Below are 24,333 nucleotides of genomic sequence, written 5' to 3'. Positions count from 1 at the left end.
ATTCAGATGGCAGGGGGGAAAAGCTAATGTGAAGTGTAAATCTTTAAGAACAACCAACCAAAATGTTCTACGACCTAACTGACCATGAGGCCTGATGAACTGGGTGCATGGCAGGTGCACCAGAAGGCGTTTCATGTGTGAAGCAACACTATTGACCTTGTCACTGAGGTCTAGGGAATAATCAAGCCCTGGTATGGAGGTGTGTAGAGCTGTTAGTGTTATTTCATTAACTGTTCTCTCCTGTTGGTGACAGATGAAGCAAATGAGTGAAATGACTGTATATGACTGGGTGAAGAACTACGACCCAAGGACAGAGCCATCCAGGAGTGGGAAGAGACTTTCCGTCGAGATTCTGTTCCAACTTCCAGATGGACATTTCTGCAAACAGCTAAGAGTGCTGATGGAAAGAGTGTGGAGTCATGCAAAACTGGCCAAAGGAGCACAGGGCAGGGGGGTCATGGAAGGTAACTTATGGCAGTAAGTTACGGACCGGAACTGAGCCAGCAGATGTTCAGTGCATGACCCCACAGGTCTGATACCAACTGGGGTGACACAAGGTGTTTTACATAAAGATCCTGGAGTTTTCCAAAGTTGCAAGAGGCCTTGTTTTCTCATTGGATAATGAGAAAGGACACAACTCAGATCCTGGTTGAATATTCCAAGATTTTGCCATGAGTATGGGTCATTTCCTGGTTGGCCCACATCAGCTTTACCCAGCAGAGTTACAGAAAAGATACAAAACGTCCCGTGTTGTTCAACATGTCACTTCCTGAAGTCAAAACGTCTGCATGAAAGAGACGGTGAGTGGGACCATCATCACCTAACCAGGGAGAACACCCCCTGCTGGCTAACAACGGAAGTCCTGTCTCTGACAAGCACCCTATTAACTCTCTTTTACAGCCCTATCTAGGGAGACCACCAAGAAATCCACTCAGAGAACAGGCGTATGGCTGTCACAGCACCTTGAGTGAATCACCTGAATGAACTCCCGCTCCGTCTCTAGAGCCAGTCACTGCAACGGTGAAGCTGAGCTGGAGAAACCACCTCCATGCCAGCTCCAACTGATAACGCAGCAAAATGACTTGTATCCATGTGTGGTTTATGCAATTGACAACTTGGTTTACTCTAGTTAAAACCCTCTGGATGACTCACATGTACAATGTGTATTTATATTTCAATAGCAGGTTTAGTCTTGAGTTGTCTAGAAATCACACTGAATCACTACCTGGCTACGACTACGCTACAAAGCCTATGTGGGCGTAGCTATGCAGCCCCCTGCTGTAGATGCAGGGTACGGCAACAGAAGGCGACACCACCTCCCTGAACTTTGGGTCTGTGTGTGCTCCAGTGGCAGAGCTATGACACTGCAGCTGTGCTGCTGTAGCACCAGAGTGTAGACGCTTCCCACATCGACAGAAGTGCTTTTGCCATTGACGTAAGATGCTAGGTCAATAGAAGAATTCTTCCATCGACGAAGCTGTGTCTACACTGGGGGCTAGGTCAACCTAACTACATTGCTCAGGGTGTGAAATTTTTCGCAGCCCTGAGTCATCTAGCTAGGTCAATCTAATTCGTTAAGAGTAGAGCAGGCCTCCGTTAGCTCAGATGACATCTACATCTGCCTCTACCCTGGGGTTTTGTCGGCGTAGCCCTGTTGGTCAGGGATGTGGTTTTTTTTTCACATCCCTGACCGACGTAGCTATGCTGATATAGCTTTCAAGTGTAGACCAAGCCTGAGTTGAGAGCAGTGAAGCTGGAGAAACTCATTCACGCTAACTAGAGTGCTTTTGTCACCGTAGCTAACGTCGTTCAGGGAGGTGGTGTTTCTACCCGGACAGGGAAACTCCTTCCGTTATCGTATGTTCCACCTTCACTAAGGGTCTGTGCCAGCATATCTATGCTGGAATTCTATGCTGGCATAGGCTTGGTGTTGGGGTTGGATTAGATGACCTTCTGAGGTCTCTTCCAACCCTCATATTCTATGATTCTATGGTAGTGCAGACATAGCCTCAACCTAGCACGATTTATAACTGGAAACTACTCCCCTACCGCAAAAGGTACAGCAAGAAACCCTGAATGTATGTCTGCCCTGCAGGCGCTCCAGAGGTACACCTGCAGTGCTGTAGTGTAGACACGTAGTATAGCAATGGATTGGGTTTTTCCATCACCGTAGTAAATCTACGCCCTCAAGAGGCAGCAGGCTAGGTCAACAGAAGAATCTTGAGTGGACCTAGCTGCTTTTACAGTGGGGGTTAGTTCAATCTCACTGGATCACATAGGGCGTGACACTTTTCACAGCCAAACACTGCCCCGCGGGAGCACCCAGCCCCAGCCCCCAGAGTGCTATGCACATGGCGGCATGGCTCATGGGGAGGGGGGAGCGTGTCTGACTCCCCGCAGAGCCCCAGCCCCCAGAGCGCTGCGCGTGCAGTGGCATAGCTCTAGGGAAGGGAGGAAGGACCCTACCTGTCCCCTGACTGCCCCAACCCTTATCCACTCGCATAGGTGGCAGGTTTGTAGAAATTTTGGTGGTGCCCAGAACCCGCCCCCCCCCACCTGCCTAAGGTTCTGGGAGGGGAGTTTGGTGGGGGGGAGGAGGTCTGGGGTGCAGGTCCTGGGCTGGGGATTAGGGTGCAGGAGGGGTGAAGGGTGCAGACTCTGGGATAGAGTTTGGATGCTGGGTGAAGGCTCTGGGCTGGGGCAGGGGGTGGGTGTGCAGGAGGGAGTGAGGGGTGCAGGCTCTGGGATGGATTTTGGGGGTGGGAGGCGGTGCAAAGGGAGGGGTGCAGGCTTTGGGAGGGAGTTTGAGGGTAGGAGGGGGTGTGTGGGAAGGGGGAGGGGGTTTGGGAGGGAGTTTGGGGATAGGAGGGGGTTCAGGGGTGAGGGCTGTGGGTCTGAGGAGGAGGGGGCTCAGGGCTGGAGCAGAGGATTAGGGTGCGGGGGGATGAGGGTTGGGTCTGAGGATGAGGGGTTCATGATGCAGGAGCAGGCTCAGAGATGGAGTAGAGGATTAGGGTGCGGGGGGATGAGAGCTGGGGCTGGAGATGAGGGGTTTGGGGCGTTGGAGAGGCTCAGGGCTAGGGTGGAAGGGCAGGATAAGGGCAGCCTGGGGCAGACTCTGGCAGCACAAGCAGGCACGGGAGAGGAATGGGGGGACATCCAACCCTCCCCCTGCTCCCTGACTGCCCCCTGGGACTCCCCTTACCATGCCCATGCCGGTCAGATGCTGGCTCCACGTGTAGGCAAAACACGCTGCCGGACTGCAGGCAGCTGGGGGGGAGCAGGGGAGGGGCTCTGGCTGCTGGAGGCCAATGGGAGCGGCTCAATCAGGCCCAGCCGCCCAATCACCACACGACACTCTCCATGGAAGGGAAGGGAGGGGGAAAAATCCTGGACCTTTTAACCTTGTTACCAATACCTCCCGGACGGCTATTTAAAGACGCAAAAGCCGGACATGTCTGGGGAAATACGGACGGATGGTAACCGTAGCATAGACAAGCCCTTAGTTAACAACATGCGAGCAGCACAATGTCACTCAATTATAATTCCCAGTGTCATGGCTATTCTATGGCATGTTAACTTTGGTGATCGGTTTCGGTTCCACTTTTTCTTGCTGAACCGCAGCTTCCTTCCTAGTCAGTGGAGTTGAGAGCAGAACATCACATCGGCCTTAGACCGTCCTCAGGGCACAGCCTGCCTCTGTACTGTTGAGCACAGCAAGGCCCCACTGGGCTGGGTACCATACTAATAGTAAACAAAGGGCCCTGCCCCAAGAGCTTCTTGGCAACAAGAGCACACTGTTGACTCATATCCAGCTTCTCATCCACTGTCACCCCCAGGTCCTTTTCTGCAGAAAAGGCCACCAGCAACTGTACTGAAGACGCAAGCTACCAGCAGTTGTACTGATTACATTGAAGGGAGGAACTCTACCTGAGAGAGTAACACTAGGGTTTCAGATATTGAGAACCAAGCCTTATAGATCTCTCCCTCCCTCAAGGTGTTATAAGTAAGGCTACGTTTTAGTCACGGGTATTTTTAGTAAAAGTCATGGACAGGTCACAGGCAGTAAACAAAAATTCACAGCCTGAGACTTGGTCATGACTTTTACTATATACCCCTGACTAAAATTTGGATGATGGGGCTGCAGGTGCTTGGGGGCGGTCCAGGGGCACTGGGGGTGCTCTGGGGGTGGCCCGGGACCCCCGCTGGTGATGGGAATGGTGGTGGTGGGGCTCGCAGGCTCCCTACCTGGCTTTGTGACCCTTCAGCTCCTAGGGGGAGGGCCAGCCAGTGGGGCTTCACGCGCTGCTCCCGCCACAACTGCCTGCTCCACAGGCACAGCTCCCATTGGCCTGGAACCGTAGCCAATGGGAGCTGTGGAGGCGGTGTCTGCAGACGCGGGCAGGCCTTGAGCCAACACTGGCTGACAATCGTTTCACACCCTTTTTCGGGAGTCCCGTCCACCAGACCCGCTCAGCCCGCTGCCTGCCTGGATGATTGGAACCCCAGGCAGGCAGTGGGCTGAGCGGGGCCGGTGGACAGAGCCCCAGACCGGCAGCAGGCTGAGCGGCTCTGCCCGCTGCCGGTCTGGGGCTCCATCCACCAGCTCCTGCCAGCCGGGGTCCCACTCAGCCCCGCTCAGCTGGCAGACTTTGGTGAGGTTGATCAGGGGCGCCTGGACAGACATGGCTATCCTTCTCTTAGAGCACTGTGACGAAGTGGGGGATTTTCTTGGTTTTTGTTTTCAGTGGGATTTCAATGGTTTGCATGAGGAGGGGGTGGGACTCAGTTTCCCTGGGTGTTACTGGTTTAACGAGGTGAGGGGAGAGGGAGTTTATTGTTACAGAGGACCGGAGAGGGAATGTGGGACCCCAGCCAATGGCCTGAAGGATTGACACCCCAGCGACCGGTGACCTAAGACCCCGACCCGGAGACCCAGCTCAGGAGTCGCAGCCGGTTCTGGCCAGTGGGAGAACAATGGGCTGCAGAGTGAGGACCCAGTGACCTAACCAGCTGGTTCCAGCCAGAGGACAGAAGAGAGGAGAGGAAGCCCCAGTTTACAACCCTGTTTACCTGGAGAGAAGACAATGGACAGAGGCGGGGCTTGGAGCCGGGGAGCTCAGATGCCCAGCTGGGAATAAGGGGGGCTCTGGGCTGGAGAGAGGGAGCAGGCAGAGCCCACCTGGATGCAGAGACACTGGGATGTGCTGGGCTGAGGGAGGCCAGGCCTGAGGCCCTGAGAATTTCCTGTGCTGTGTTCAACTCTCAGAAAATCCTCCTGTTTTATGCTAGCTGAGAGTCACTCCGGTCTAGAGAACAGGATTGCATCAACCCCTTCGGGGGTGGAGGCCCCGGGGGTCCAGAGTGAGTGGACTCCCTGAGGAGGCCCATGGCAGAGACAGACGTGCTAAGGCTCAGAGAGGTGCGGCTCCAGGAGGTGGAGGGGCCTGACCCCGAGAGAGAGTGGACCCCTGAGAAGGGCTGTCGCACTGAAAGGGGCACCCCCCACAGACCGCACGGGGCCAAAAGTGGGCACGATCTGTGAGTCCGTGACAAGCACCAAATGGGAGTGATGCCAGGTCATTCTTTTCTTTAAGTTTTGTCTCATGGAGATTGAGTCCTGCCTGGAATATCGTGTGAGCTGGAGGCTTCTGCCTCAGGCTGCTCTCCCAGCCGGCAGCACCGCGCGGTCGCACCTACCCCAGCCTGCCCCTTGCTCCCATGGTTCATGAAGCCTGGACAATAGTAAGGAGCAGTTCAACTTGTGGAATGACAAATCCAGAACAAAGGATTGCACTCTATGGGCCACGTTAAGATTATTTCAGAGTCCTAGATAGCATTAGTCCCTATAAAAGGCTTCATGAAAATTTTCCCCTGCCACTAAAAAAAATATTAATTTATCAGAGCAGCTGAAAGGGTAAGGAACCCGGGACTATAATTTAGAGAGAGCTTCCATATTATTTAACTCATAATTGATATAATTCAAAGTAAAATTTCACAGCGCGGTCTGTTCTAAGACTAAAAATGCAGGAGGGGAGTCAGGAAAAGGAACAGTGACCTGTTTCCATCCAGTTTCAAACCAGGGACATTTTGCATGTTAGGTGACCGTGATAACCACTACACTACGGGGCTTTCGTGTGTTAGGTGAATGTGATAACCACTACACTACGGGGCTTCCCTTTTTTTTGCCACAGACTTTGCCGAACGCACAGGAATGTTTTCTCTAGCTACAGAAGCTACCTAATGCAATGTCTATATCTATGGCCTTCTTGCTCACAAAGCGGTCCTGTCCCCGCCCAAGGCTGACACAGCGCGGAGTGCATGTGACACAGCGACCTGCCTTGGGCAGGATCGCTAGCGAGGCATGATACTTTTGCCGTTAAGCAAACACAGCAATTCTTTCCTGGCCTCTGCCACTGAATGCCTCCATGCATTACGCTGTGCCCTATCAGTGCGGGAGGACTGCATGAGCTCGGAAAACATGTCATTGCGAGTGTGTTTTTTTCGCCTTCTAATCTGTGATAACCTCAGGGACGGAGATGATAGGGGGAGCGTAGAAACATTCTGGGGGGACTGCATGGTATCCTGTGCTGCTGAGTTCGCCACACTGGCCAAACAGGAAAGGAAATTCAGAAGTTCCCGGGGCTTTTCCTGTGTACCTGGCTAGTGCATCTGAGTTCAAAGTTCTGTCCAGAGCGGTCACGACGGAGCACTCTGGGATAGCTCCTGGAGGCCAATACCGTCGAATTGTGTCCACACTACCCCAAATTCGACCGGGCGATGTCGATTTCAGGGCTGGTCCCCTTGTCGGGGAGGAGTACAGAAATCGATTTTAAGACCCCTTTAAGTCGACAAAAATGGCTTCGTCGTGCAGACGGGTGCAGGGTTAAATCGATATAATGCTGCTAAATTTGACATAAACTCGTAGTGTAGACCAGGGCTAAGAAGCGAAGGAGGCATTTGTACTTTCATAGGGAAAGATTAGACTACATAGCAGTAGAGAATGAAGAAGTAAGCCTAGAATATAAAGCTGTGGAGATCCCAATGCAGAGGAGTTGTATTTCTTTAAGGATTTATAATATCTATAACCCATGTTGGAAATTAGAAAGTTCAGAGCTACAAGAAATAGTGAAGAATGCTAAAAGACCGCGGCCAATGGGAGCTTTGGGGGAGGTATCCACAAGCAAGGGCAACACGCGGAGCCCTCTGCCCCCCTCCCCCAGGGGCCACAGGAAGGTGGTGCCGGCCGCTTCCTGGAGTGGCGTGGGGCCAGGGCAGGCAGGCAGGGAGCCTGCCCTGGCCCTGCTGTGTGCCACTGCCACCCCGGAGTCACTCCAGGTAAGCGGTGCCGGGCCGGCGCCCGCACCCCAAACCCCTCCGGCACCCTGCATCCCAATTACCTGCCCAGGGCCCTCTGCCACACCCCAACCCCTTGCCCTGAGCCCCCTGCTGCATCTTTCACCCCCCCCGCCCCCCCACCCCCCCCCCCCTTCCCCCCGCCCCCTCCTCCACCCCGCACCCCTCCTCTGCCCCAACCCCTTGCCCTGAGCCCCTTCCTGCACACTGCACCCCCTCCCACGCCCCGCACTTCCCCCCACACCCCATCCCCCTGCCTCAGCCCTACATTCATGGCCCTGCATGCAATTTCCCCACCCAGATGTGGCCTTCGGGCCAAAAAGTTTGCCCACCCCTGCTGTACAATATTAAAAATGGAACCCCAAAGGGAAGTGTTATCAGCCCAACCTCATTTAATATTATGATACTGTAAACGATCTCCCAAAACAAATAAGTGCTGGGGCAGGCGTCATTCTATTCACAGATGATTGTGCTCTGTGCGTTAGGAACAGGAATACTGAGGTGGCAGAAGAGAGAATCAACATGTTAGGAGAGACCTCTGACTGGGGAAATATGTGTGGCTTCGCGTTCTCCATTGCTAAAACCAAAGAACTGGTCTTTCCAGGAAGAAAAGTCGCAAAGGAATGTAAACTGTATCTGTATATAGAACAAACAGATATAGTTACAAGGTTCAAATTCTTAGTGTTAATATTTGATACTAAATTACATTAGAAAGGTCATAAAACCCTTGTTAAAGATCAATGTGCAGAAAGGACTAACCTGCTTAAAAGACTTGCTGGAGCGCAGATAAGAAAACACTGCTGGTGGCCTACAGGGCTTTAATCAGACCAGTTACTGACTTGGCTGCCAAACTTTTGGGTCAGTGTCAAAATCAGAACTTAAAAAGTAGATGTATTACAAGCCCAGGCACTATGAATTGCGAGCAGTGCATTTATTACAGCCCCTGTGTGCACTTCAGATTGCTTCCAGTGAAATGCCAGCTACGCTACAAATGAAACGACTGGCCCTAACTTTCTGGGCCAAAGTTAATGGGAACTGCAATGATGAAAGTACCAAGCAAAATATGAGGCTTGTTGGGAATCTGATAGGTGACCTATATAGCACTGTGGTGAGGCGGTTGCCCCACACAGGGAGAAGAAGGGGTTAAAAGCAGCACCAGGGAGGCTGCACAGAACCCTCTCATCAGGAAAGGGCTTATTGAGCCCACCAATAGGGGGAAGGCTTGCTGGAGCAGCCAATCAGGGCCGGCGAGGGCCATATATAAAGGACTGTTCAGCAGAGCAGAGAGCAATCTCTCCCTGGAAGGCAAGGGTGAAGTACTGGGTGCCTGAAGAAGTGCGATAGCTAGGGCAGGGGAAGCAGCGTGCGAGGGTGAGCTGCTGGCTGACCACTGCTAGGCTGGGGCCTTGCTCCCAGGACTGAGAGGGGGCTAGAGCTACGGGGAAAGAGGCCCAGGGAAAATAGGCAGCAGATTGGAGAGGGCAGTAGGTGGCTGCTGGCTATAGGGTCCCAGGGTCGGGACCTAGAGTAGCGGGCAAGCCTGGGTTTCCCCCCCCCTTTGCACCCCACTTGCCAATGAGGAGAATGGCCGGTATCCAGACTGCAGTTTGCCCCTGAGGTGAGGGGCTGAACCTTGGATGTAGCTGGCCATTAAGGCAAGTGGCGGGACTGCTGGTTCCACGGAAGAAGGGAGATACTGGGGTGGGGGCATAGATGGAGGACCGTGCTTAGAAGAGGACACTGCAGTTCGGGGAGCAACACGGGTCCAAAGAGTGGAGATAGCAGTGATGGCAGGCGTGACACCACTAGCCGAAGGCGGACTGGAAGGGCTGAGAGCTAATTCCCAGGATGGCCAGCAGGAGGCACCATGGTGGCGAATTGTGCCCCGTTACAAACACACGATGTTAGAATTCCACACGCAGGAGTTGAAAGACAAGGAAAACCTGAATGAAGTAAAAACTTTTAGTCATGGGGAAAATAGTTAGGGATGGAAAGTTGTATGCCCAAATGTGGATTTAGATTTATTTTATAAATTTGAGGCTAAAAGAGACAGTAGGTATTGAAAATGAAGTGTACCAGTCTATAGATGAGGAGTGGAGTCCGTTTTGTCAAATATATCGTAACCGTTCTGCCAGGTGAAGCCAGCAGCAACCAGGGCCAGGTTCAATATCTAAGGGTTCTTTTCCATCGATACAATATAGAACTGACTCAAGCTCCCACCCAGTCATCTGGGAAAATTACACACCACCCCTGGGTGTCTCTGAGGGGCAACACTTCCCCTCTCACAAGCACAGAGTCCGAGTGTAGAAAATAAACTTTTAATAAAAGGAGGGGAGTGACTTGGCGTTAATTTGGGAAGACACTGCAAACAGGGTTCGTAAACATAAACCATGAGTAAAAGACCCATCCCCAAATAAGATGGGCAGTGCCCTTTCCCCCTCAGGTTCTTAAGTCCAGCAACCCAAAAGTCTCTTTAACGTGCCCGTCCCTTCTCTGCACCCCACTCACAGTTGCTGTACTTGGTCCGTGCAGATCTAGAGTTCAGAAGTGCATCTGTAGAGTTCACCTCCCACACTGGGTGGAGGGGAGGATAAGGAGGCACCTTACTCGCTCCACTGCTCGGACACTTGCTCGCTGCCCCGCTCTCTCTGCACCCTGCTGGCCACTCACTGTGCCACCTGGCCACCCTGCCAGCCGTTGCTCCTCACACCTGGCTGCCCTGCCAGCCCTGGTTCCTCTCCACTGGCCATCCCACCGGCCATGGTTCCTTGCTGCCTCACCAGCCGATTGTCAGTCACCTTCTGCTGCCACCAGCCTCTCTGCTCATGAGTCTCTTAGTAATTTTTAGCTCTTTGCAGGCTGGGCAGAAACACTGCCCCATCTCAAGAGATTTCAGCTCTAGTGATTTTTAGCTCTTAGGAGGCTGGGCAAAAACACAATCCTACCACAACTGATTTCAGCTCTGATTGAGCATTTAAAATAACAGAGAGGCTCCTAATAAACCCTATTGAGCTCTTTCTTTGAAGAGTGGAGGGAAACAAGTTAAACCAGTCCAGGAAGAACCTTTGCAGGAGGGTCCACATCTCCTGGCTGGGACACCAATCCCCACCCCTCTCATTTCTACAGGGCTCTGGCATTTGAGCCCCTGGCTTGACGAGGTCCTTTCAGCTGAGGGTGACCCTCCTCATTTGGGACACGTTAAGTACAGTTCTGCTCCCCTTTATTCACAATAATGCCAACATTGGTAACAGCATTTCACTACCCCTGCATTCACTACTAAGATGATTTGTAACCCAACGCCAGCCAAAGTTGATCACTTTGAGCAACACACTGCTCTATCTGCTGGATATCTCAGCAGAGTAGGTGTGCTCGTGTAAATACAGTTTGCTCTTGAAGTCTCTCCCCCTCCCAGGTAGCTGTCAGGGAAGAATTCAGCAGACCCTGCTTACACATATACAGGTGGGTCCAAAAAAACAACAACAGGGAGCGTAGGGATGACATATTGTATACCAAAATTGGGAATTAGTGCATCCAAAAGAATATCTCATTATGTAGCTGTCATGACAGCTGAACTAGTAGCAATAATGCCAGCATTAAACTGGATCTGGGATGTACGCCCACCAGCAGCAGCAGTCATATTTTTGGATTCACTCTCAGGCATTATGGGGCTAAAAAAGGATGCCTCAATATGTAGAAGTGATTTAATCAACAACATTCTACTTCTAACAACAGAGTTACTACAGATGGGGACACAGGCAGCATTAGCTTGGATCCCAGTGCTTATTGGGATAACAGGGAACAAAATGGCCAACAAAGCAGCTAAAAACGCTGTGAGAAATGGAAGGATTAACACGGAAATGCCCTTGATTAATAGGAATTCAAAAGCCTAGTACAGCAAAATGTAAAGGGAGAACGGCAAAACAAATTGCACTAATGGAAAAAGAGGAAGCTGATTATCTGAACTGTGCCCTAGAGCTGAGGATTATGACATATTTCGGGGCTGGATAGGACACACGCAGGAAGTGCTTTTGTTCAGAGTATTAACATTGTGGCTCAAACTAAAATCTTTTTCAAATGAAGAGACACAAAGACTGTGCGCCCTGTAAGGCAGAAGAAACGTGCCATCGCCTTTTATGGGTATGTCAGAGCTTTGATAAAGAAAGGGAAAAGCTTTGTGAGGTGGTTACAGACCCCTCTGCCCCCCAACCCGCCCCTATCCTTACTCCTATAATCCTTGCCCCCTTCCCACTGTGCTACTATCCTCCCCCACATCGGTGCCTATACACTTCCCAAAACCTAACCCTCCCCCAGCTCCTCTTCCCTTCCCCCCCCCGCTCACCCCCAGCAGTTCCTGTGTCCCCCCCTCTGGCTCCTGCAACTCTCTCTCCCAGTTGTCTCCCCCGTTCCTCCAGCCTCTGCATCCCAAGTCAGGTTGCTTCATGATACTCATGCCTGTCTTTTATAGCACCTTTCATCAGGAGATCTCAAAGCAGTGCTCACCCAAGGTTTAGTGTATTTATCCTCATAGCCCAGGGCCGTTATCCCCATTGTGCTTATGGGAACTGAGGCAGAGATAGGCTAAGTGATTTGGCCAAGGTCACACAGGAAGTGCATAGCGGAGCAGGCACATGAACCTGGGTCTCCTATGGCCTAAGCCAGTGCCCAAGCCCCTGTGGTGGGGCACCAGCAGCAGAGGTCCTGGGAACACTGGAGAGACAATCACCCTGCTCTCAGTTCTGGGGCCCAAGGAGGCAGCCGCCCAGAGCAGTAATCGCAGAGGAAGTCTGGCTCCGCCTCTGCAGCCCTGGCCTGGAGCATAGGTTAAGACCTAGACCGTCCCTGTCTAACATGTCCTTAAAAACCTCCATTTACAGGGATTCCACAACCTCCCCAGGGAACCTGTTCCAGTGCCTAATTATCCATGGAGTTAGACATTTTTCCTACATCTCCCTTGCTGCAAACGAAGCTGATTCCTTCCTGTCCTACCCTGGGTGGACATGGAGAACGGTTGATCCCTGTCCTCATTATCATAACCTTTGATATATTTGAAGGCTGTTGTCTTATCCACCCTCAGTTTTCTATACTCTAGACTAAACAAGTCCAGTTCTTTCAACCTTCCCTCACAGGCCAGGTTTTCTAAACCTCTGATCCTTTTTGTTGCTCTCCTCTGGACGCTCAACAATTTGGTCCACGTATTTCCTAAAGTGCAGCGCCGAGAACCAGACACAGTGCTCCACCTGAGGCCTCACCAGTGCTGAGAAGAGCCGAACAATTACCTCCCGTCTTACCTATGACACTGCTGTTAATACGCCCCAGAATGATATCTGCCTTTTCAGCAACAGCATCACACTGTTGACCTGTAGTCAACTCGTGATCCGCTGTAACCTCTAGATCAGGGGTTGGCAACCTTTCAGAAGTGGTGTGCCGAGTCTTCATTTATTCACTCTAATTCAGGGTTTCGTGTGCCAGTCATACATACCAGGGCATGGTCCTGAGAGGTGGGAGACCCAAGTGCTCTACATCAGGTCAAAGAGGGAACTGAACTTGCATCTCCCACATCCCAAGTGAGTGTGCTACACATTGGGCAACAGGTATAAGGGAGATCCCCATATGTCCCCCACCCCTGGCCATTTTGTAAATCCAGGCCACACACAAAATACAAACGCTTTCCTTTCAGAAATGTGGAAACACTTTGTTTCTCTTTTTCGGGTCAGTTTTGGCTTTTCGCTGAAATCCATTCAAATTCGCAAATAGCTTCAGAGCGACCCAAGCTGCATTTTTTCAGTGGAAAAAAAAAAGCTATTTGTACAAAGAAGTTCACCCAGCAGTACTCATCACTGTCACGCAACACCCCACTGCAGCTGTCAAGTGCTAGATGTAGCCTTTGGACCCACACTTGCTGCTAGACCATGAATCAGGTTGGCAGGGGTCTAACCCCATTCCTCCGGGGCGGATTAACAGGTACACCACATGGAGGTAGAGGGAAGTAAACTGAGGGCTGGATCCCTTCCCCCACAGCCTGGATTTCACTCCTTGCCTTTCCTTTAAAGCTCGGTGTCTGACATGCTAGGATCTTCTCCTGGACTCCTGCCCCTCAGACCTCTAGAGGGGATGAGACCAGCTGCCAAGTGTCCCCAAATCCTTGGAGAGAGACACATGCCCTTGTCCGTGCCTTGTATGTTGGGGTTTAAGGGTACATTTACACTGCATCTGGGAGCGAGACTCCCCATCCGGCTCTACAGACTTGTGCTAGACAGTGCTCGCGGTAGCTATCGTGCTACAAAATACCGGTGTAGACACATTGCTTGGATGTTGCTGCTCAGGCTGGAGCTCAGGCTCCCAAGCCGACACAACCTCCTCCCGCCTCCCCACACACAAGCCTGAACGCCAGCGCAAGCTGCAGTGGCTACACAGCCAGTTTTAGGAGGCTACCACGAGTCCTCCTAAGAGGGGTGCTGGAACAGGGGGTCAGGAGATCATGGCCCACCCACTTTTACTGGCTGAGCGACGTGGGGGGGGGGATGGAGAGGACCAAGTGGGGGGCAGGGTCTTGGGGGAAGGGGCGGAGCAGGGGCAGGGATCGGGGAAGGGGCAGGGCAGAGCCTCTGGGAGTAGGGGTGCTACAGGGGGTGGGGTGCTACAGGGGGTTCAGGTGTCCATGCGCCCCCCACACTTTAAGAGAGCTTCCGCTGCCCTTGCCTGCTAGCACAAGGCCCTGGACCCAGGCACACTCCCAGCTGCCCTGATCACACCCCCAAGGGCATCAGCCTTTGCCCTATTTGGGTTTTTTTTGTTTTGTTTTTTACACAGGGAATACCCAGTCCTGACTCTGCCCCACCCCCGTCCCCTTCCCACTCAGCTGGGGCTGGGAAAGTTTGGCTCAGGGTTCTGCCCCTACTTATCGCAGTCCAAGTATCCTCTCCCTCCCTCCCAGCACCTGCTGCTTCCTCCCTTGCACCCGCCCCCACCCCCCGCCACAAAATCCTCCTTGCCACCAACAGGCGAGCGACTGCCCCACGCTCAGACAGGTACCACCTTCTTTTTAATTTAAATACAAAAGGTACAAAAGTTGCTCTATGTTAAACTAATAACAATAACCAGCCCCTACTGGGGTAACGTGAGAATTACAGTGATTTCCCCTTTCAGCAGGCTGGGTGACAGGCAGCCCCCTCTCCCGACAGGGCCCCGAGAGGTTGGTGCTGGCGGACTAAGATGGACAGCAAAGGCCCAGGGCAGCAGCCAGGTTCCGGCTTAGGGAACGTCTGGGGAGAAGCAGAGCAGAGCCTCGTCCTGGCAGTGGTGGAATTGCCTTGCCCGAAGCCCTGATACAAAGGATGAATGAGTCTGTAACGGAAGTGAGAGCATGGGGGAAGGGCACACAATACTGCAGTGAACTGCAAAAACAGAACAAGAGCGCGGGACTGGAGAGCTGAAGCCAGACAAGTTCACATTAGAAATCAGGCCCCGATTTTTCTCACTCAGGGTGGAACAAAGGCCCAAAGGAAGTGACGAATCCTCCATTTCTCGGTGTCTTCAAAACCTGACCAGCTGCCATTGTGGAAGAGGCTTTAGTCAAAGGCAGGTCATTGGGCTCAGTGCAGGGGTAACTGGGTGAAATGTAAGGATCTGAGCTACACAGAAGGTCAGACTGGAAGATCTAATGGTCCCTTCTGGCTTTAAGCTCTAGGAAGGCATCTCTGGACTTTTTGTATCCAAAGGGAGGGATGCGGTGGCCAAGTGCTGGCCCTGCAGGGGACAGAATATAGCCGTGGGGATTCAGGGCTGATGTCCTTTATCTTCCCAGAGACTAGGATAAGATGGAGATGCGCCCCCCAGATTTGTGGTCCTCACCACCACAGCCCAGCAGTTGTTCAGTTCAGCCTCCAGCCCTTCACGCTCAGCTGCCAACAGAATGCAGCAGCCAGGGGCTGAGGTGGCTGGGAGAGCCAGGTGAGGAGAGGGAGCTGCAGTTTGGTTTGGGGCTCTGATGTTGGCAAATGAAGGATTTTTCCACTGATGTTTTAAAACAAAACCCCCAGACAAAACTAGATCAATAGATTTCACTCTTGTCCAGATTTTTCACTGAAAAGTTCAACTTTTCAGCAAACAAAAAACAAAACAAAACAAAACCCAAACACATAAACTAAAACCAAAATATTTTGATTTGGAAATGCTGTCGCAGTTCCAAAGGGGAGTTGAAATTTGGGTGCTCTGTGATCCCATTCTCCACTGTAGTCTGGCCTCCAGCATGCACCAGGGTCTCTCCTTTTGGTGAGGAGGCAGTTGCATCATGGGAATCCCTGTCCATGGTGCATCATGGGAAATGTAGTCCAGCTGAGGGCCCTGGTCCATAGATGAGAATGAGGATGAGGCAAGTGAACTACAACTCCCATAAGTTATACCCAAATTGAAATATTTCAAGTTTTGGCTGAAATATTTTTGGTTTGGGTGTTTGTTTTTTCAACAATAGTTTTTTTTTTTTCCTCAGAAAGTAGATATTTTATCTTGTTAAAAACCTGATTTTCCATTGAAAAATAATTTCAAGGGGAAGTTTTCACGCAGCCCTCGTCTTAACCAGTTGTCACATCTTTGGAAACATGGGGAAGAGCCAGAAATTGGTTTTCCTCCCTGGAACAGACACTGGAAGCAAAGGGAAAGGCACTGTGTGTGTGTGGTGGTGGGGTGTTCATTGCCTTCATTCCCCTTCCAGATCTGCAACAAGGAACTTGCACTTGTCCTTCAGCGCCTCGTAGAGCTGGTCCTTGCAGTACTTGTTCCAGCTCACCATGAACTCATATAGCTTCCGCATTTTCATTGGGTTGGTTCTCTCGGCTGTAATGGTCAGGTATTGCTCAATGTCCAACACGTCACCCAGCAGCTTATCCAGGACGCCCTCGACCAGAGTTACTCGCTGGATGAGCTGTTCTCGGTGACGGTCCACAAAGTGTGTCTCTGAGGTGAGAAAGAGGAACACGAGAGAGTAAAGTAATGGTCTGCATCATGCTCTCTGCTGCACTTGGATTATCAACATGGTCTATTAGCTACTCTGTTATCGATGCATTCTATTTGATTATGTGCACGGTCTATTAGCCACTCCAGATGATCTATTTAAGAATCTACATAGTCTATTAGCTACTTCATTATCCACACTGTCTGCTCACTATTCCGTTATCCACACGATCTATTTAATTATCCACACAATCACCTGCCCATCTTGACATCTTGATTAACTGCTCAAATACCTGTATTGCTATTGCCCCTTTTACGGGCTCAGTCCCTAGCTACTGACCACCCACCGGGCCCTCTGTACTCAGACAGATTTTCTCTGCTCCATAACCTCTCTCCCAGGCATAATTAATCTGGTTTGCCCTGTCATCCAAAACCAATCTCCAACCCCTCCCGCTAAACCCTGTCTCCCCTTCACCTCCAACTTCATTCAATGAGCCACCAACAACCGCCCCTCCAGCTCCACCTCGGTTCCCCCCCTCTGATCCGGCTTCCACCATCACCAAGGCCCTCTGCTGGGCCCAGTCTCAGCGTTTTAACCCCATCCTCATCTCTCCACTGCTTCAGACACCATCCATCATACCCCTCCAGCTTGGTACTTTGTCCTACCTTAAGCTCCAAGACTCCCTCCTCGGCTGACTGTCCTCCTACCTCTCTGGTTGCTCCAGGAACTCATCCAGCGGATCTCCTCCCTGCCGCTCCAACTTCTCACTGAGAGGATCCCTCCTTTTCTCCCTGTTCTGAACTGTTCCCGGGGCTTTGGCTGCTATCTTCGCGCCTGTGACTCTCAAATCTCTGCTCTTGTTCCCACCCAACCCAATCGCTCTCTCAGTCCTGTCTCTCTGAAGCCTCCTCCTGGATACCTCGCTGTCAGCTCACATTGGCCAACCAGATCTCCCCTGCAAGGCCCTCCATTCTCTGCCTCTATTGACAGCACCACCATCCTCCTTGCCACTCCAGCCCATGACCTGGCTGCATCATTGACTCGGTCCTTCTCTCTTGACTCCCTCATATCCAGGCAGTGCCCAAATCTTGCCGCGTCTTCCTCCTCAGCGTCTCTGAGATCTGTCCTTTCCTCTGTCCACAAAAGCTTTCTCCAGGTCTTTATCCCCTTCGGTCTCCTTCACATCCACATCAACCCCTCTCCCCTCCATTCCAAACCAAGGTGATATGGGATTTGAGATGCCACTATCTTGGTGCCCAAGGGTTCTGTTTTGGCTCACAACAACAATGGTGTTTCTAACAGTTGGGTCCAAAAGGAACCTTAAACCCTCAGCCCCTTTGGGTTCAAATCCACAGCCAAGATCTGAGCCAGATCCAAAACTGGGAGGGGCCTGTTTTCATCACTGGGTTTAGATCTGGCCCAAGATGCAGGTAGGAAATCAAGGGAGAGCCACTGGAAAACTCTGGCACTGTGGAACCTGCCTTCACCTTGATTTGGCCTTTGACTCCAAGCTGTAGCCTAACCCTGAGCTGGACACGAATTCCTGGGCCCATCTACCTCTCGCCCCACCCTCCATTCAGCTCTCTTCAATGTCATACAAAGACTTTGCCATCAAAGCTTGCCTCTCACCTTTTCTACCAGCTGTGCTTCCTCGGTCTTCCTTGGAAATGGGCATAAATTCCCTGGAGTCAGGGGCAACTTCTTTGGAAACAGCAGTAACTTCCCTGGAGTCAGGGGTAACTTCTTTGAAAACAGGAGTAACTTCCCTGGAGTTGGGGGCAACTTCCTTGGAAACAGGAGTAACTTCCCTGGTGTTAGGGGCAACTTCCTTGGCATCGGGGGTAGCTACACCTGTTCAGGGACCCCAGGAAGCAGAGTTAGAGACCAGGAGAAGACAATACAGAAGCTATTTTACCAGGGAACGTTAGAGTATCAGTCCTTTCTGCTTGTATTGGATTCCTCGTCAGGTATAGAGGTGAAAGGCTCAGCAAAAACATATGTTTGTGCTGTTTCTTGCCCCAACACCCTGGCTAAAGCTGGCCATCACATTTCTTTGGGAAAAACATAATCCTTCCTGTATTCTTAACATTAAACATTTCAGGTCCTTGCTTCCCAATATTTTTTTCTGGATGGACTTTTCTGGTTTGGACTTTTGTACTCACCCCAGCTAAGCAGCACTTTAGAAGGTCCCAGGAAGTCAGGACCTGAGATTATTGTTAATTACTTTGCTCAGGAACACCACTCATGGACCAAGACTCCTTGCCCTAGGCATTGTACACTCACAGGACAAGAAGATGACCCCTGCCCCAAAGAGCATGGACCCATGGGTCTGATCCAGGACAGCAGGGACAGGTGGGATACTGGGCTAGATGGACCCATGGGCCTGATTCAGGGCAGCATGAGGAAGGTGAGATACCAGGCTAGATGGGCCCATTGGTTGGATCTGGAGTAGCAGTTCCTATGTCCCATCATTTTGTTCCAGGAGAGCTTGAGGGCTCTCTAGACCCCATTATGGATGAATTCCAGTTCAGGCTAGAGTGGGAGGAAACAACAGATATAGGGCCTCATCCTGCAAAACCTCACTGGGGTATCACCCGGCGCAGCACTTGCTGCTGGGAGAAGCCTCAGTAAAGGGACTGGGATTGCTCACAGATGCCAGCAATAGGAGCTCAGCGGTGAGTGACTTACTTATTTCCAGGGTCAGGTACTAAAGCTACTAAGCGCTGCAGTGACTGACACCTGAAATATAATCCAGACCAGCAAACTGGGGTCTAGGACACAGACTGGCTGGCTGGGGCCTGGGGAGACAAACCAGAGTATTAGGATGTAGGGCTGGAGACAGATACACACACTAGGAGAAGGGAAACCCCAAACAACCCAGGAGCAATAGCTCTCCACCTTTAAACTCAGACTGACCTTTGACCTCCAGCGTCCCGGTGCTCCTCTCAATGGGGGTCTGCAGGGCCACATGTCCCACCTGGCAGATGAACTCTGCCCCTTGGTCTCTCTGTGCCGATGGGGTGAAGGACAGCGTCACCATCTGCTGGTAGGTCTCCCTGTCTTTGGCGCAGGTCTCCTTGTGGATGATGGCGTAATCAGCGGAGTCCTCGATGGGTGTGGCCACACTGTCTCCACTCTCCCTCCTGAGCCAGGTCACAGTTAGCTCCTGGGGGAAGTACCCTGCGATGAAGCAGCTGAAGGCCACGTGGCTGCCCTCCACCATCGGCTGAGACTGGAATATTTCCGATACCTCCGGGCTCCGCAGGACAACTGAGAAGTCAAATGGATAGAGAGAGAGGGAAGGAGAAATCTTGCCTCGGAGTGAGGCTTCCATCTGTAGCGTCTGCTAATGGCCACTATTGGAGTTGGACTATTGGACTAGATGGGCCCATTGATCTGATTTGGGGTTCTAGGGAGGGGGCAGGATACAGTCTAGACTGGCCCAATGATTTGATCCAGAGTGGCGTGGAGGGGGCAGGAAACCGGGCTAGATGAGCCCATCGGGGAAGTTCTTATGTCCCATCATTACATTCCAGGAGGGCTTGATGTCTCTGGACTCCAACATGGATCTCTGTTGGGGCGGAGAAGGGGGCCCAGCCCTCTCTGCTCAGCCCCACGTGGTACCTGCTGAATCCACAAAGGCAGGGCTTAAATTCAGCTGTCCGGAGCGGAGCTCCAGTAAATATTTCCCCTTGACTCCAACCCGATGCTGTTGGCTCTCAACCTGGGATCCCAGCCCTCTGGGGGGCCACGAGCTGGTCTCAGGGGATCCATGGGGCCCCGCGGCTGAAGCCCAGAGCCACAAGCCCAGGCACCTCTTGCGAAATTGAAACCCCAAGCTCTGGTGCGGCCCCTCTGGGGCTGAAGCCCTGAGCCCCGAATGGGAGGGGAGGATGGGCCTGGAGGACTCCAGGAGAATGTAAGCACTGCAACAAGGGAGGGGACTCTGGAGCAAATGAGACAGAGAGGAAGCATCAATGCTATAAAGCGAGTCGCAGCTCAGAGCTGGAAGGGGCGGAGTCCACTCACAGGGAGCCTTATCGCCCACAACACTTTCTATGGGGCTACTAGGCACAGAACTCCCTGCCTGAAGGCACTTACAGTACATCTCAGTAATCTTCACCTGGCCTCTTTCTACAGGAGCCAGAGAAGGGCACAAATAGGGAGCGGGGCACTCTGCCGTTTGCCACGAGTCCATGACAGGAGGAAATGGGGGTGATGATCCCCCCAGAAATCTAGGGGGCTGGGGAAGAGCCCTGAGCCAAAGCTGCCCCAGGCACAGGTGCCGACTCCGTGGGTGCTCCAGGGCTGAAGCACCCACAGGGAAAAATTGGTGGGTGCTCTGCACCCACCGGCAGCTCCCCGCTCCCTGCCCCCTTGCCCCAGCTCACCTCCACCCCTGCTCTGCCTCCGCCTCCTCCCCTGGGTGCACCGCCGCATCCTGCTTCTTCCCGCTCCCTCCCTCCCAGGGCTTGTGCCACGAAACAGCTGATTCGCGCGGCAAGCACTGGGAGGGGGGAGGAGGGTGAACGGGGCACACTCGGGGAAGAGGCGGGGCCAGGGCAGGGATTTGGGGAAGGGGTCCAATAGGGGCAGGGAGGGGGCGGAGTTGGGGCAGAGACTTTGGGGAAGGGGTTGGAATGGGAGTGGGGCAGGGGCAGGGAAAGGGTGGAGTCGGGGTGAGGCCAGGGGCGGCGGGGGCGTGAGCACCCACCGGCGCCGGGGAAAGTTGGCACCTATGGCCCAGGTGTCTCCAAGCCTGGGATTTGGAAAGGGAATGATCTGTCCCGTGCTGGGGGAAAGGAATCCTCCTTTCAGAGCCTTTCATGCGCCTCTCGATCCGCACCCCACTCACCTGCTGCTCCGGCTGTGGCACCGGCAGGAAGGGGCTCGCTCTGCACAGCAGTGGCTGCAGATTCAGGGGGCACTGGAGAAAAAAGGGGGGAAAAAATCAGTCTCAGACCTGTGGTCAGCTCACAGCATAGCTCACCCTCTCCCCACACTCTCCCTTCTCCCCACACAGAGGACAAACTTAGTTCTTAGAGGCCAGAACAGGAGTGCGAGTGAGATAGCGGAGTGGGGGAGAGTCAGGGGCAGAGGGAGAAGGATCCATAATTGCAGAGAAACAGGGGTTCAGAGGGCTAAAGCAGATGCTTCTGCCCCTCAGTTAGATATGTACATTGACCCTGTTCTAACTATCACATTTTCTTTCAAGTGAATGCTGCACAGACCTACTACAAATGGGGCAAGGGGGGAGGGTGTCTGGTCCAGGGAACGGAATGGAAGGAGGACAGATATGGCAGTGGAAAGGAGTCCACTGGGAAGGAATAGGGTCCATTCTGGTGCAGTCTGCAAGGCCAGCGTTGAACACCTGTCATGGAGCACATGGAGCGATTCATAATTAATACAAAAAAACTAAGGAAATTCCCCATTTAAAAACAAACAACTTTGTTAACCTGCAGTTTGGGTGGAGAGATTCTCTCACTTACTTTAGCTAAAACACCCCACAGAGCACTCGCGATCCCATGAAGAGGGGCTCTCCAGGAGTCCCTTCTTGCGGGGCTGAGAACAGGAGCCCTGCCACTCGGGCTGAAAACAGAATTCTATTGCGAGATCACGAGCGAAGCTCAATTTTACCTAGATATCACATCTCTCATGATTCATTCGTGAGCATTGGCATGTCTGCACCGGGGAGGCCCAGCCATGGACCGGGCCCCCACTGCGCCAGGCACTGTACAAAACCCAGAACAAAAAGCGCATCCCTGTCTCCAACGAGTGAACAATCCATGTGAGCTGGTGAGCGCTCAGCTGGTTTGGGGGGTGCTGCTGGTACAAGGGGCTGAGTTAGTTTTGCTTGGCAAAGTGATGTTAAAGGAATAAGTGTGTGTGTGTGTGTGTGTGTGTGTGTGTGTGTGTTGGGGGGGGCAGCAGGGGTTTTGCCAATGGATCAACAACCCTCTCTTGCTTTTTACACGAGGTGGGGGTGGGGAGCAGATTCTCCCCGGGTGTAAATGGTCCCTAACGCCACACCAGCTCAGGATGTGGCCGGAAAGGAGCAGGGGAGCTGCAGGGCAGAGAGGGGAGGGGGCTGGTAGGAGAAGAGAATGAAAGTGAAAGCGGCGGTGGGGGGAGAAATCCCAGCCTGGAAAAGAGGAGAAAGAAAAGCAGATTGGGGGTTGTTTCCAGCTCCCAGAGACCCCCGCGGGGGGGGGGGGGGGTTTAGTCGTGCCCAGAAACAAGGGGGGGGGCAGTGGGGGTTCCCCCATCTCTCTGTACCGTCTGTGCCGAGTGCCTCTGCCAGGTCTCTGATGCGGTCCGGGTCTGTCAGCACCTTCACGGCCACCTCCAGCCCGTCGTGCTCGGCGCTGTCCCCGCGGTCGTTAATACCCGCGGCCGGCTCCGCCCCTCCCTCCGGGCTGTCCTCGGCGAAGAGCTTCTCCCCCTCCCTCACCAGACACTTCTGCACCCTCTTGCTGATGCGCTGCAGCTCCCGCTCGCCCTTCTTCTCCAGGGGCCCCAGCACCTGCTTCAGGAGCTGCTCCATGCCGGCCCTGCCCGAAGCCAGCCCGGCTCTGCTGGGAAGCGATTTCGACATCGGCCTCCCGGCCCAGCCGAGGTCCCTTCGCCCCACCCCTTGGGCATTTCCCACGCTCGTCACTCTCAGACGGAGACCGAGGGCGGGTCTGTCCAGGGACAGGAAGTGCTGGGCTCGGGGGCTTCAATAGGGTGACCAGATGTCCCGATTTTATAGGGACAGTCCCTATTTTGGGGTCTTTTTCTTATATAGGCTCCTATTATCCCCCACCTCCTGTCCCAGTTTTTCACACTTGCTGTCTGGTCACCCTTGTCTTCAAATCCAGGTCCAACGCCTTTCAGTCCCGCACAGCCAACTGGGCTCAGCACAGGGGGGACTAGATAGGGTGACAATATTTCTCAAAGGGAAAATGGGACACCCCATGTGGGGCTAGCCCGAGCCCCCCCCCATACTTGTGTGGCCTGAGCCGCTCGCCCAAGCCCCCCCGCCTCCCCCAGGGTGACCAGACAGCAAATGTGAAAAATTGGGACAGTGGGTGGGGAGTAATAGGAGTCTATATAAGAAAAAGACCCCCCCAAAAAGGACTGTCCCTATAAAATTGGGACATCTGATCACCCTAGCCCCCCCACCCCCCACGGGGCTGACCCGAGACACTTCCCCCCCACCCCGCTCACCTGAGCACACCACGCTCCCCGCATGGGGCTGGCGTCGCTGCTTGCCTGAGCCCTGCCTGCCCCACCCCCCGTGTTCAGCTACCCCCCCTGTGGGGGCTGGCATCACCACTCCCCCCACACACATTCCTCTGCACCCCACTTTTTTGACAAAAGTGGGCATTTGTCCCATTTGCTCTTGCCAACTGATCAACTTTTGCCAAAAAAGTTGGGATGGCCAGGACAGGGCTTAAAAAAGGGACGGTCCCGGACAAAACAGGACATGTGGCCACCTGTGATGGGGTGAACTCACCCCGCACTGGATGGGAAAGGGTTAACTCCTCAATGTGGGCAGAGGAAGCCATGCCCCCACATTCCTACTGGGTATGCTTCAGGTGTAGCCCCAGCATAGGCACCAACTTCCCCTCTGCCCCATGGGTGCTTGAGCCCCCCGGCCCCACCCCTGCCCCACCCCAATTCCACCCCCTTCCCCCAAGTCCCCACCCCTGCCCCGCCTCTTTACCGCCTCCTCCCCGGAGCACACCGTGTCCCCACTCCTCCCCCTCCCTCCCAGAAAGTCCTAAGCGCTGCCAAACAGCTGTTAGGCGGCGGGTGGGAATCGCTGTGAGGGGGAGGAGCGGGAACGCGGCACGGGGAGGAGGCAGCAAGGAGGGTGTGGAGGTGCAGGGAGCTTGGCTGCCGGTGGATGCCCACTAATTTTTCCCCGTGGGTGCTCCAGCCCTGCAGCACCCATGGAGCCGGAGCCTATGAGCACCAGTTTAAGAGGGAGCAGTTCACCACCGGAGAGGCAGGATGTTCCTTGCCGGCTCCAGCCCAGGAAC

The 24,333-nt window shown here is 53.2% G+C and overlaps 1 protein-coding gene across 2 annotated transcripts; it reads right to left on the bottom strand.

The window, feature by feature from the left end:
- Positions 1 to 14,379: 14,379 nt before the first annotated feature.
- On the bottom strand, positions 14,380 to 22,940 carry LOC117873093. Of its 2 annotated transcripts, XM_034762120.1 has the most exons (6): positions 22,583 to 22,940; positions 21,162 to 21,233; positions 19,223 to 19,576; positions 18,135 to 18,157; positions 17,936 to 18,092; positions 14,380 to 16,308 (listed from the first exon to the last, which is right to left on the bottom strand). In XM_034762120.1, the coding sequence occupies exons 1-6, from the start codon at positions 22,899 to 22,901 to the stop codon at positions 16,052 to 16,054; spliced, it is 1,182 nt and encodes a 393-aa protein (XP_034618011.1). In that variant the 5' UTR covers positions 22,902 to 22,940; the 3' UTR covers positions 14,380 to 16,051. The 2 variants fall into 2 exon arrangements, with proteins under 2 accessions (XP_034618011.1, XP_034618010.1); XM_034762119.1 differs by having other exon boundaries at positions 17,936 to 18,157.
- Positions 22,941 to 24,333: the final 1,393 nt, after the last annotated feature.

Source organism: Trachemys scripta, chromosome 2 (genome assembly GCF_013100865.1).
Source record: "Trachemys scripta elegans isolate TJP31775 chromosome 2, CAS_Tse_1.0, whole genome shotgun sequence".
In the NCBI taxonomy this organism is placed as follows: Eukaryota; Metazoa; Chordata; order Testudines; family Emydidae; genus Trachemys; species Trachemys scripta.
This window is presented reverse-complemented; position numbering and strand designations above follow the sequence as displayed.

Bases quoted from the DNA above. Each gene is read 5' to 3' on its own strand.
- LOC117873093 (XM_034762119.1), bottom strand. From the start codon at position 22,901: ATGTCGAAATCGCTTCCCAGCAGAGCCGGGCTGGCTTCGGGCAGGGCC. The intron at 21,234-22,582 runs GTACAGAGAGAT...TTTTTTCTCCAG, and splicing joins AGAGGCACTCGGCACAGACG to TGCCCCCTGAATCTGCAGCC. The intron at 19,577-21,161 runs GTGAGTGGGGTG...TTGACTTCTCAG, and splicing joins TGCCACAGCCGGAGCAGCAG to TTGTCCTGCGGAGCCCGGAG.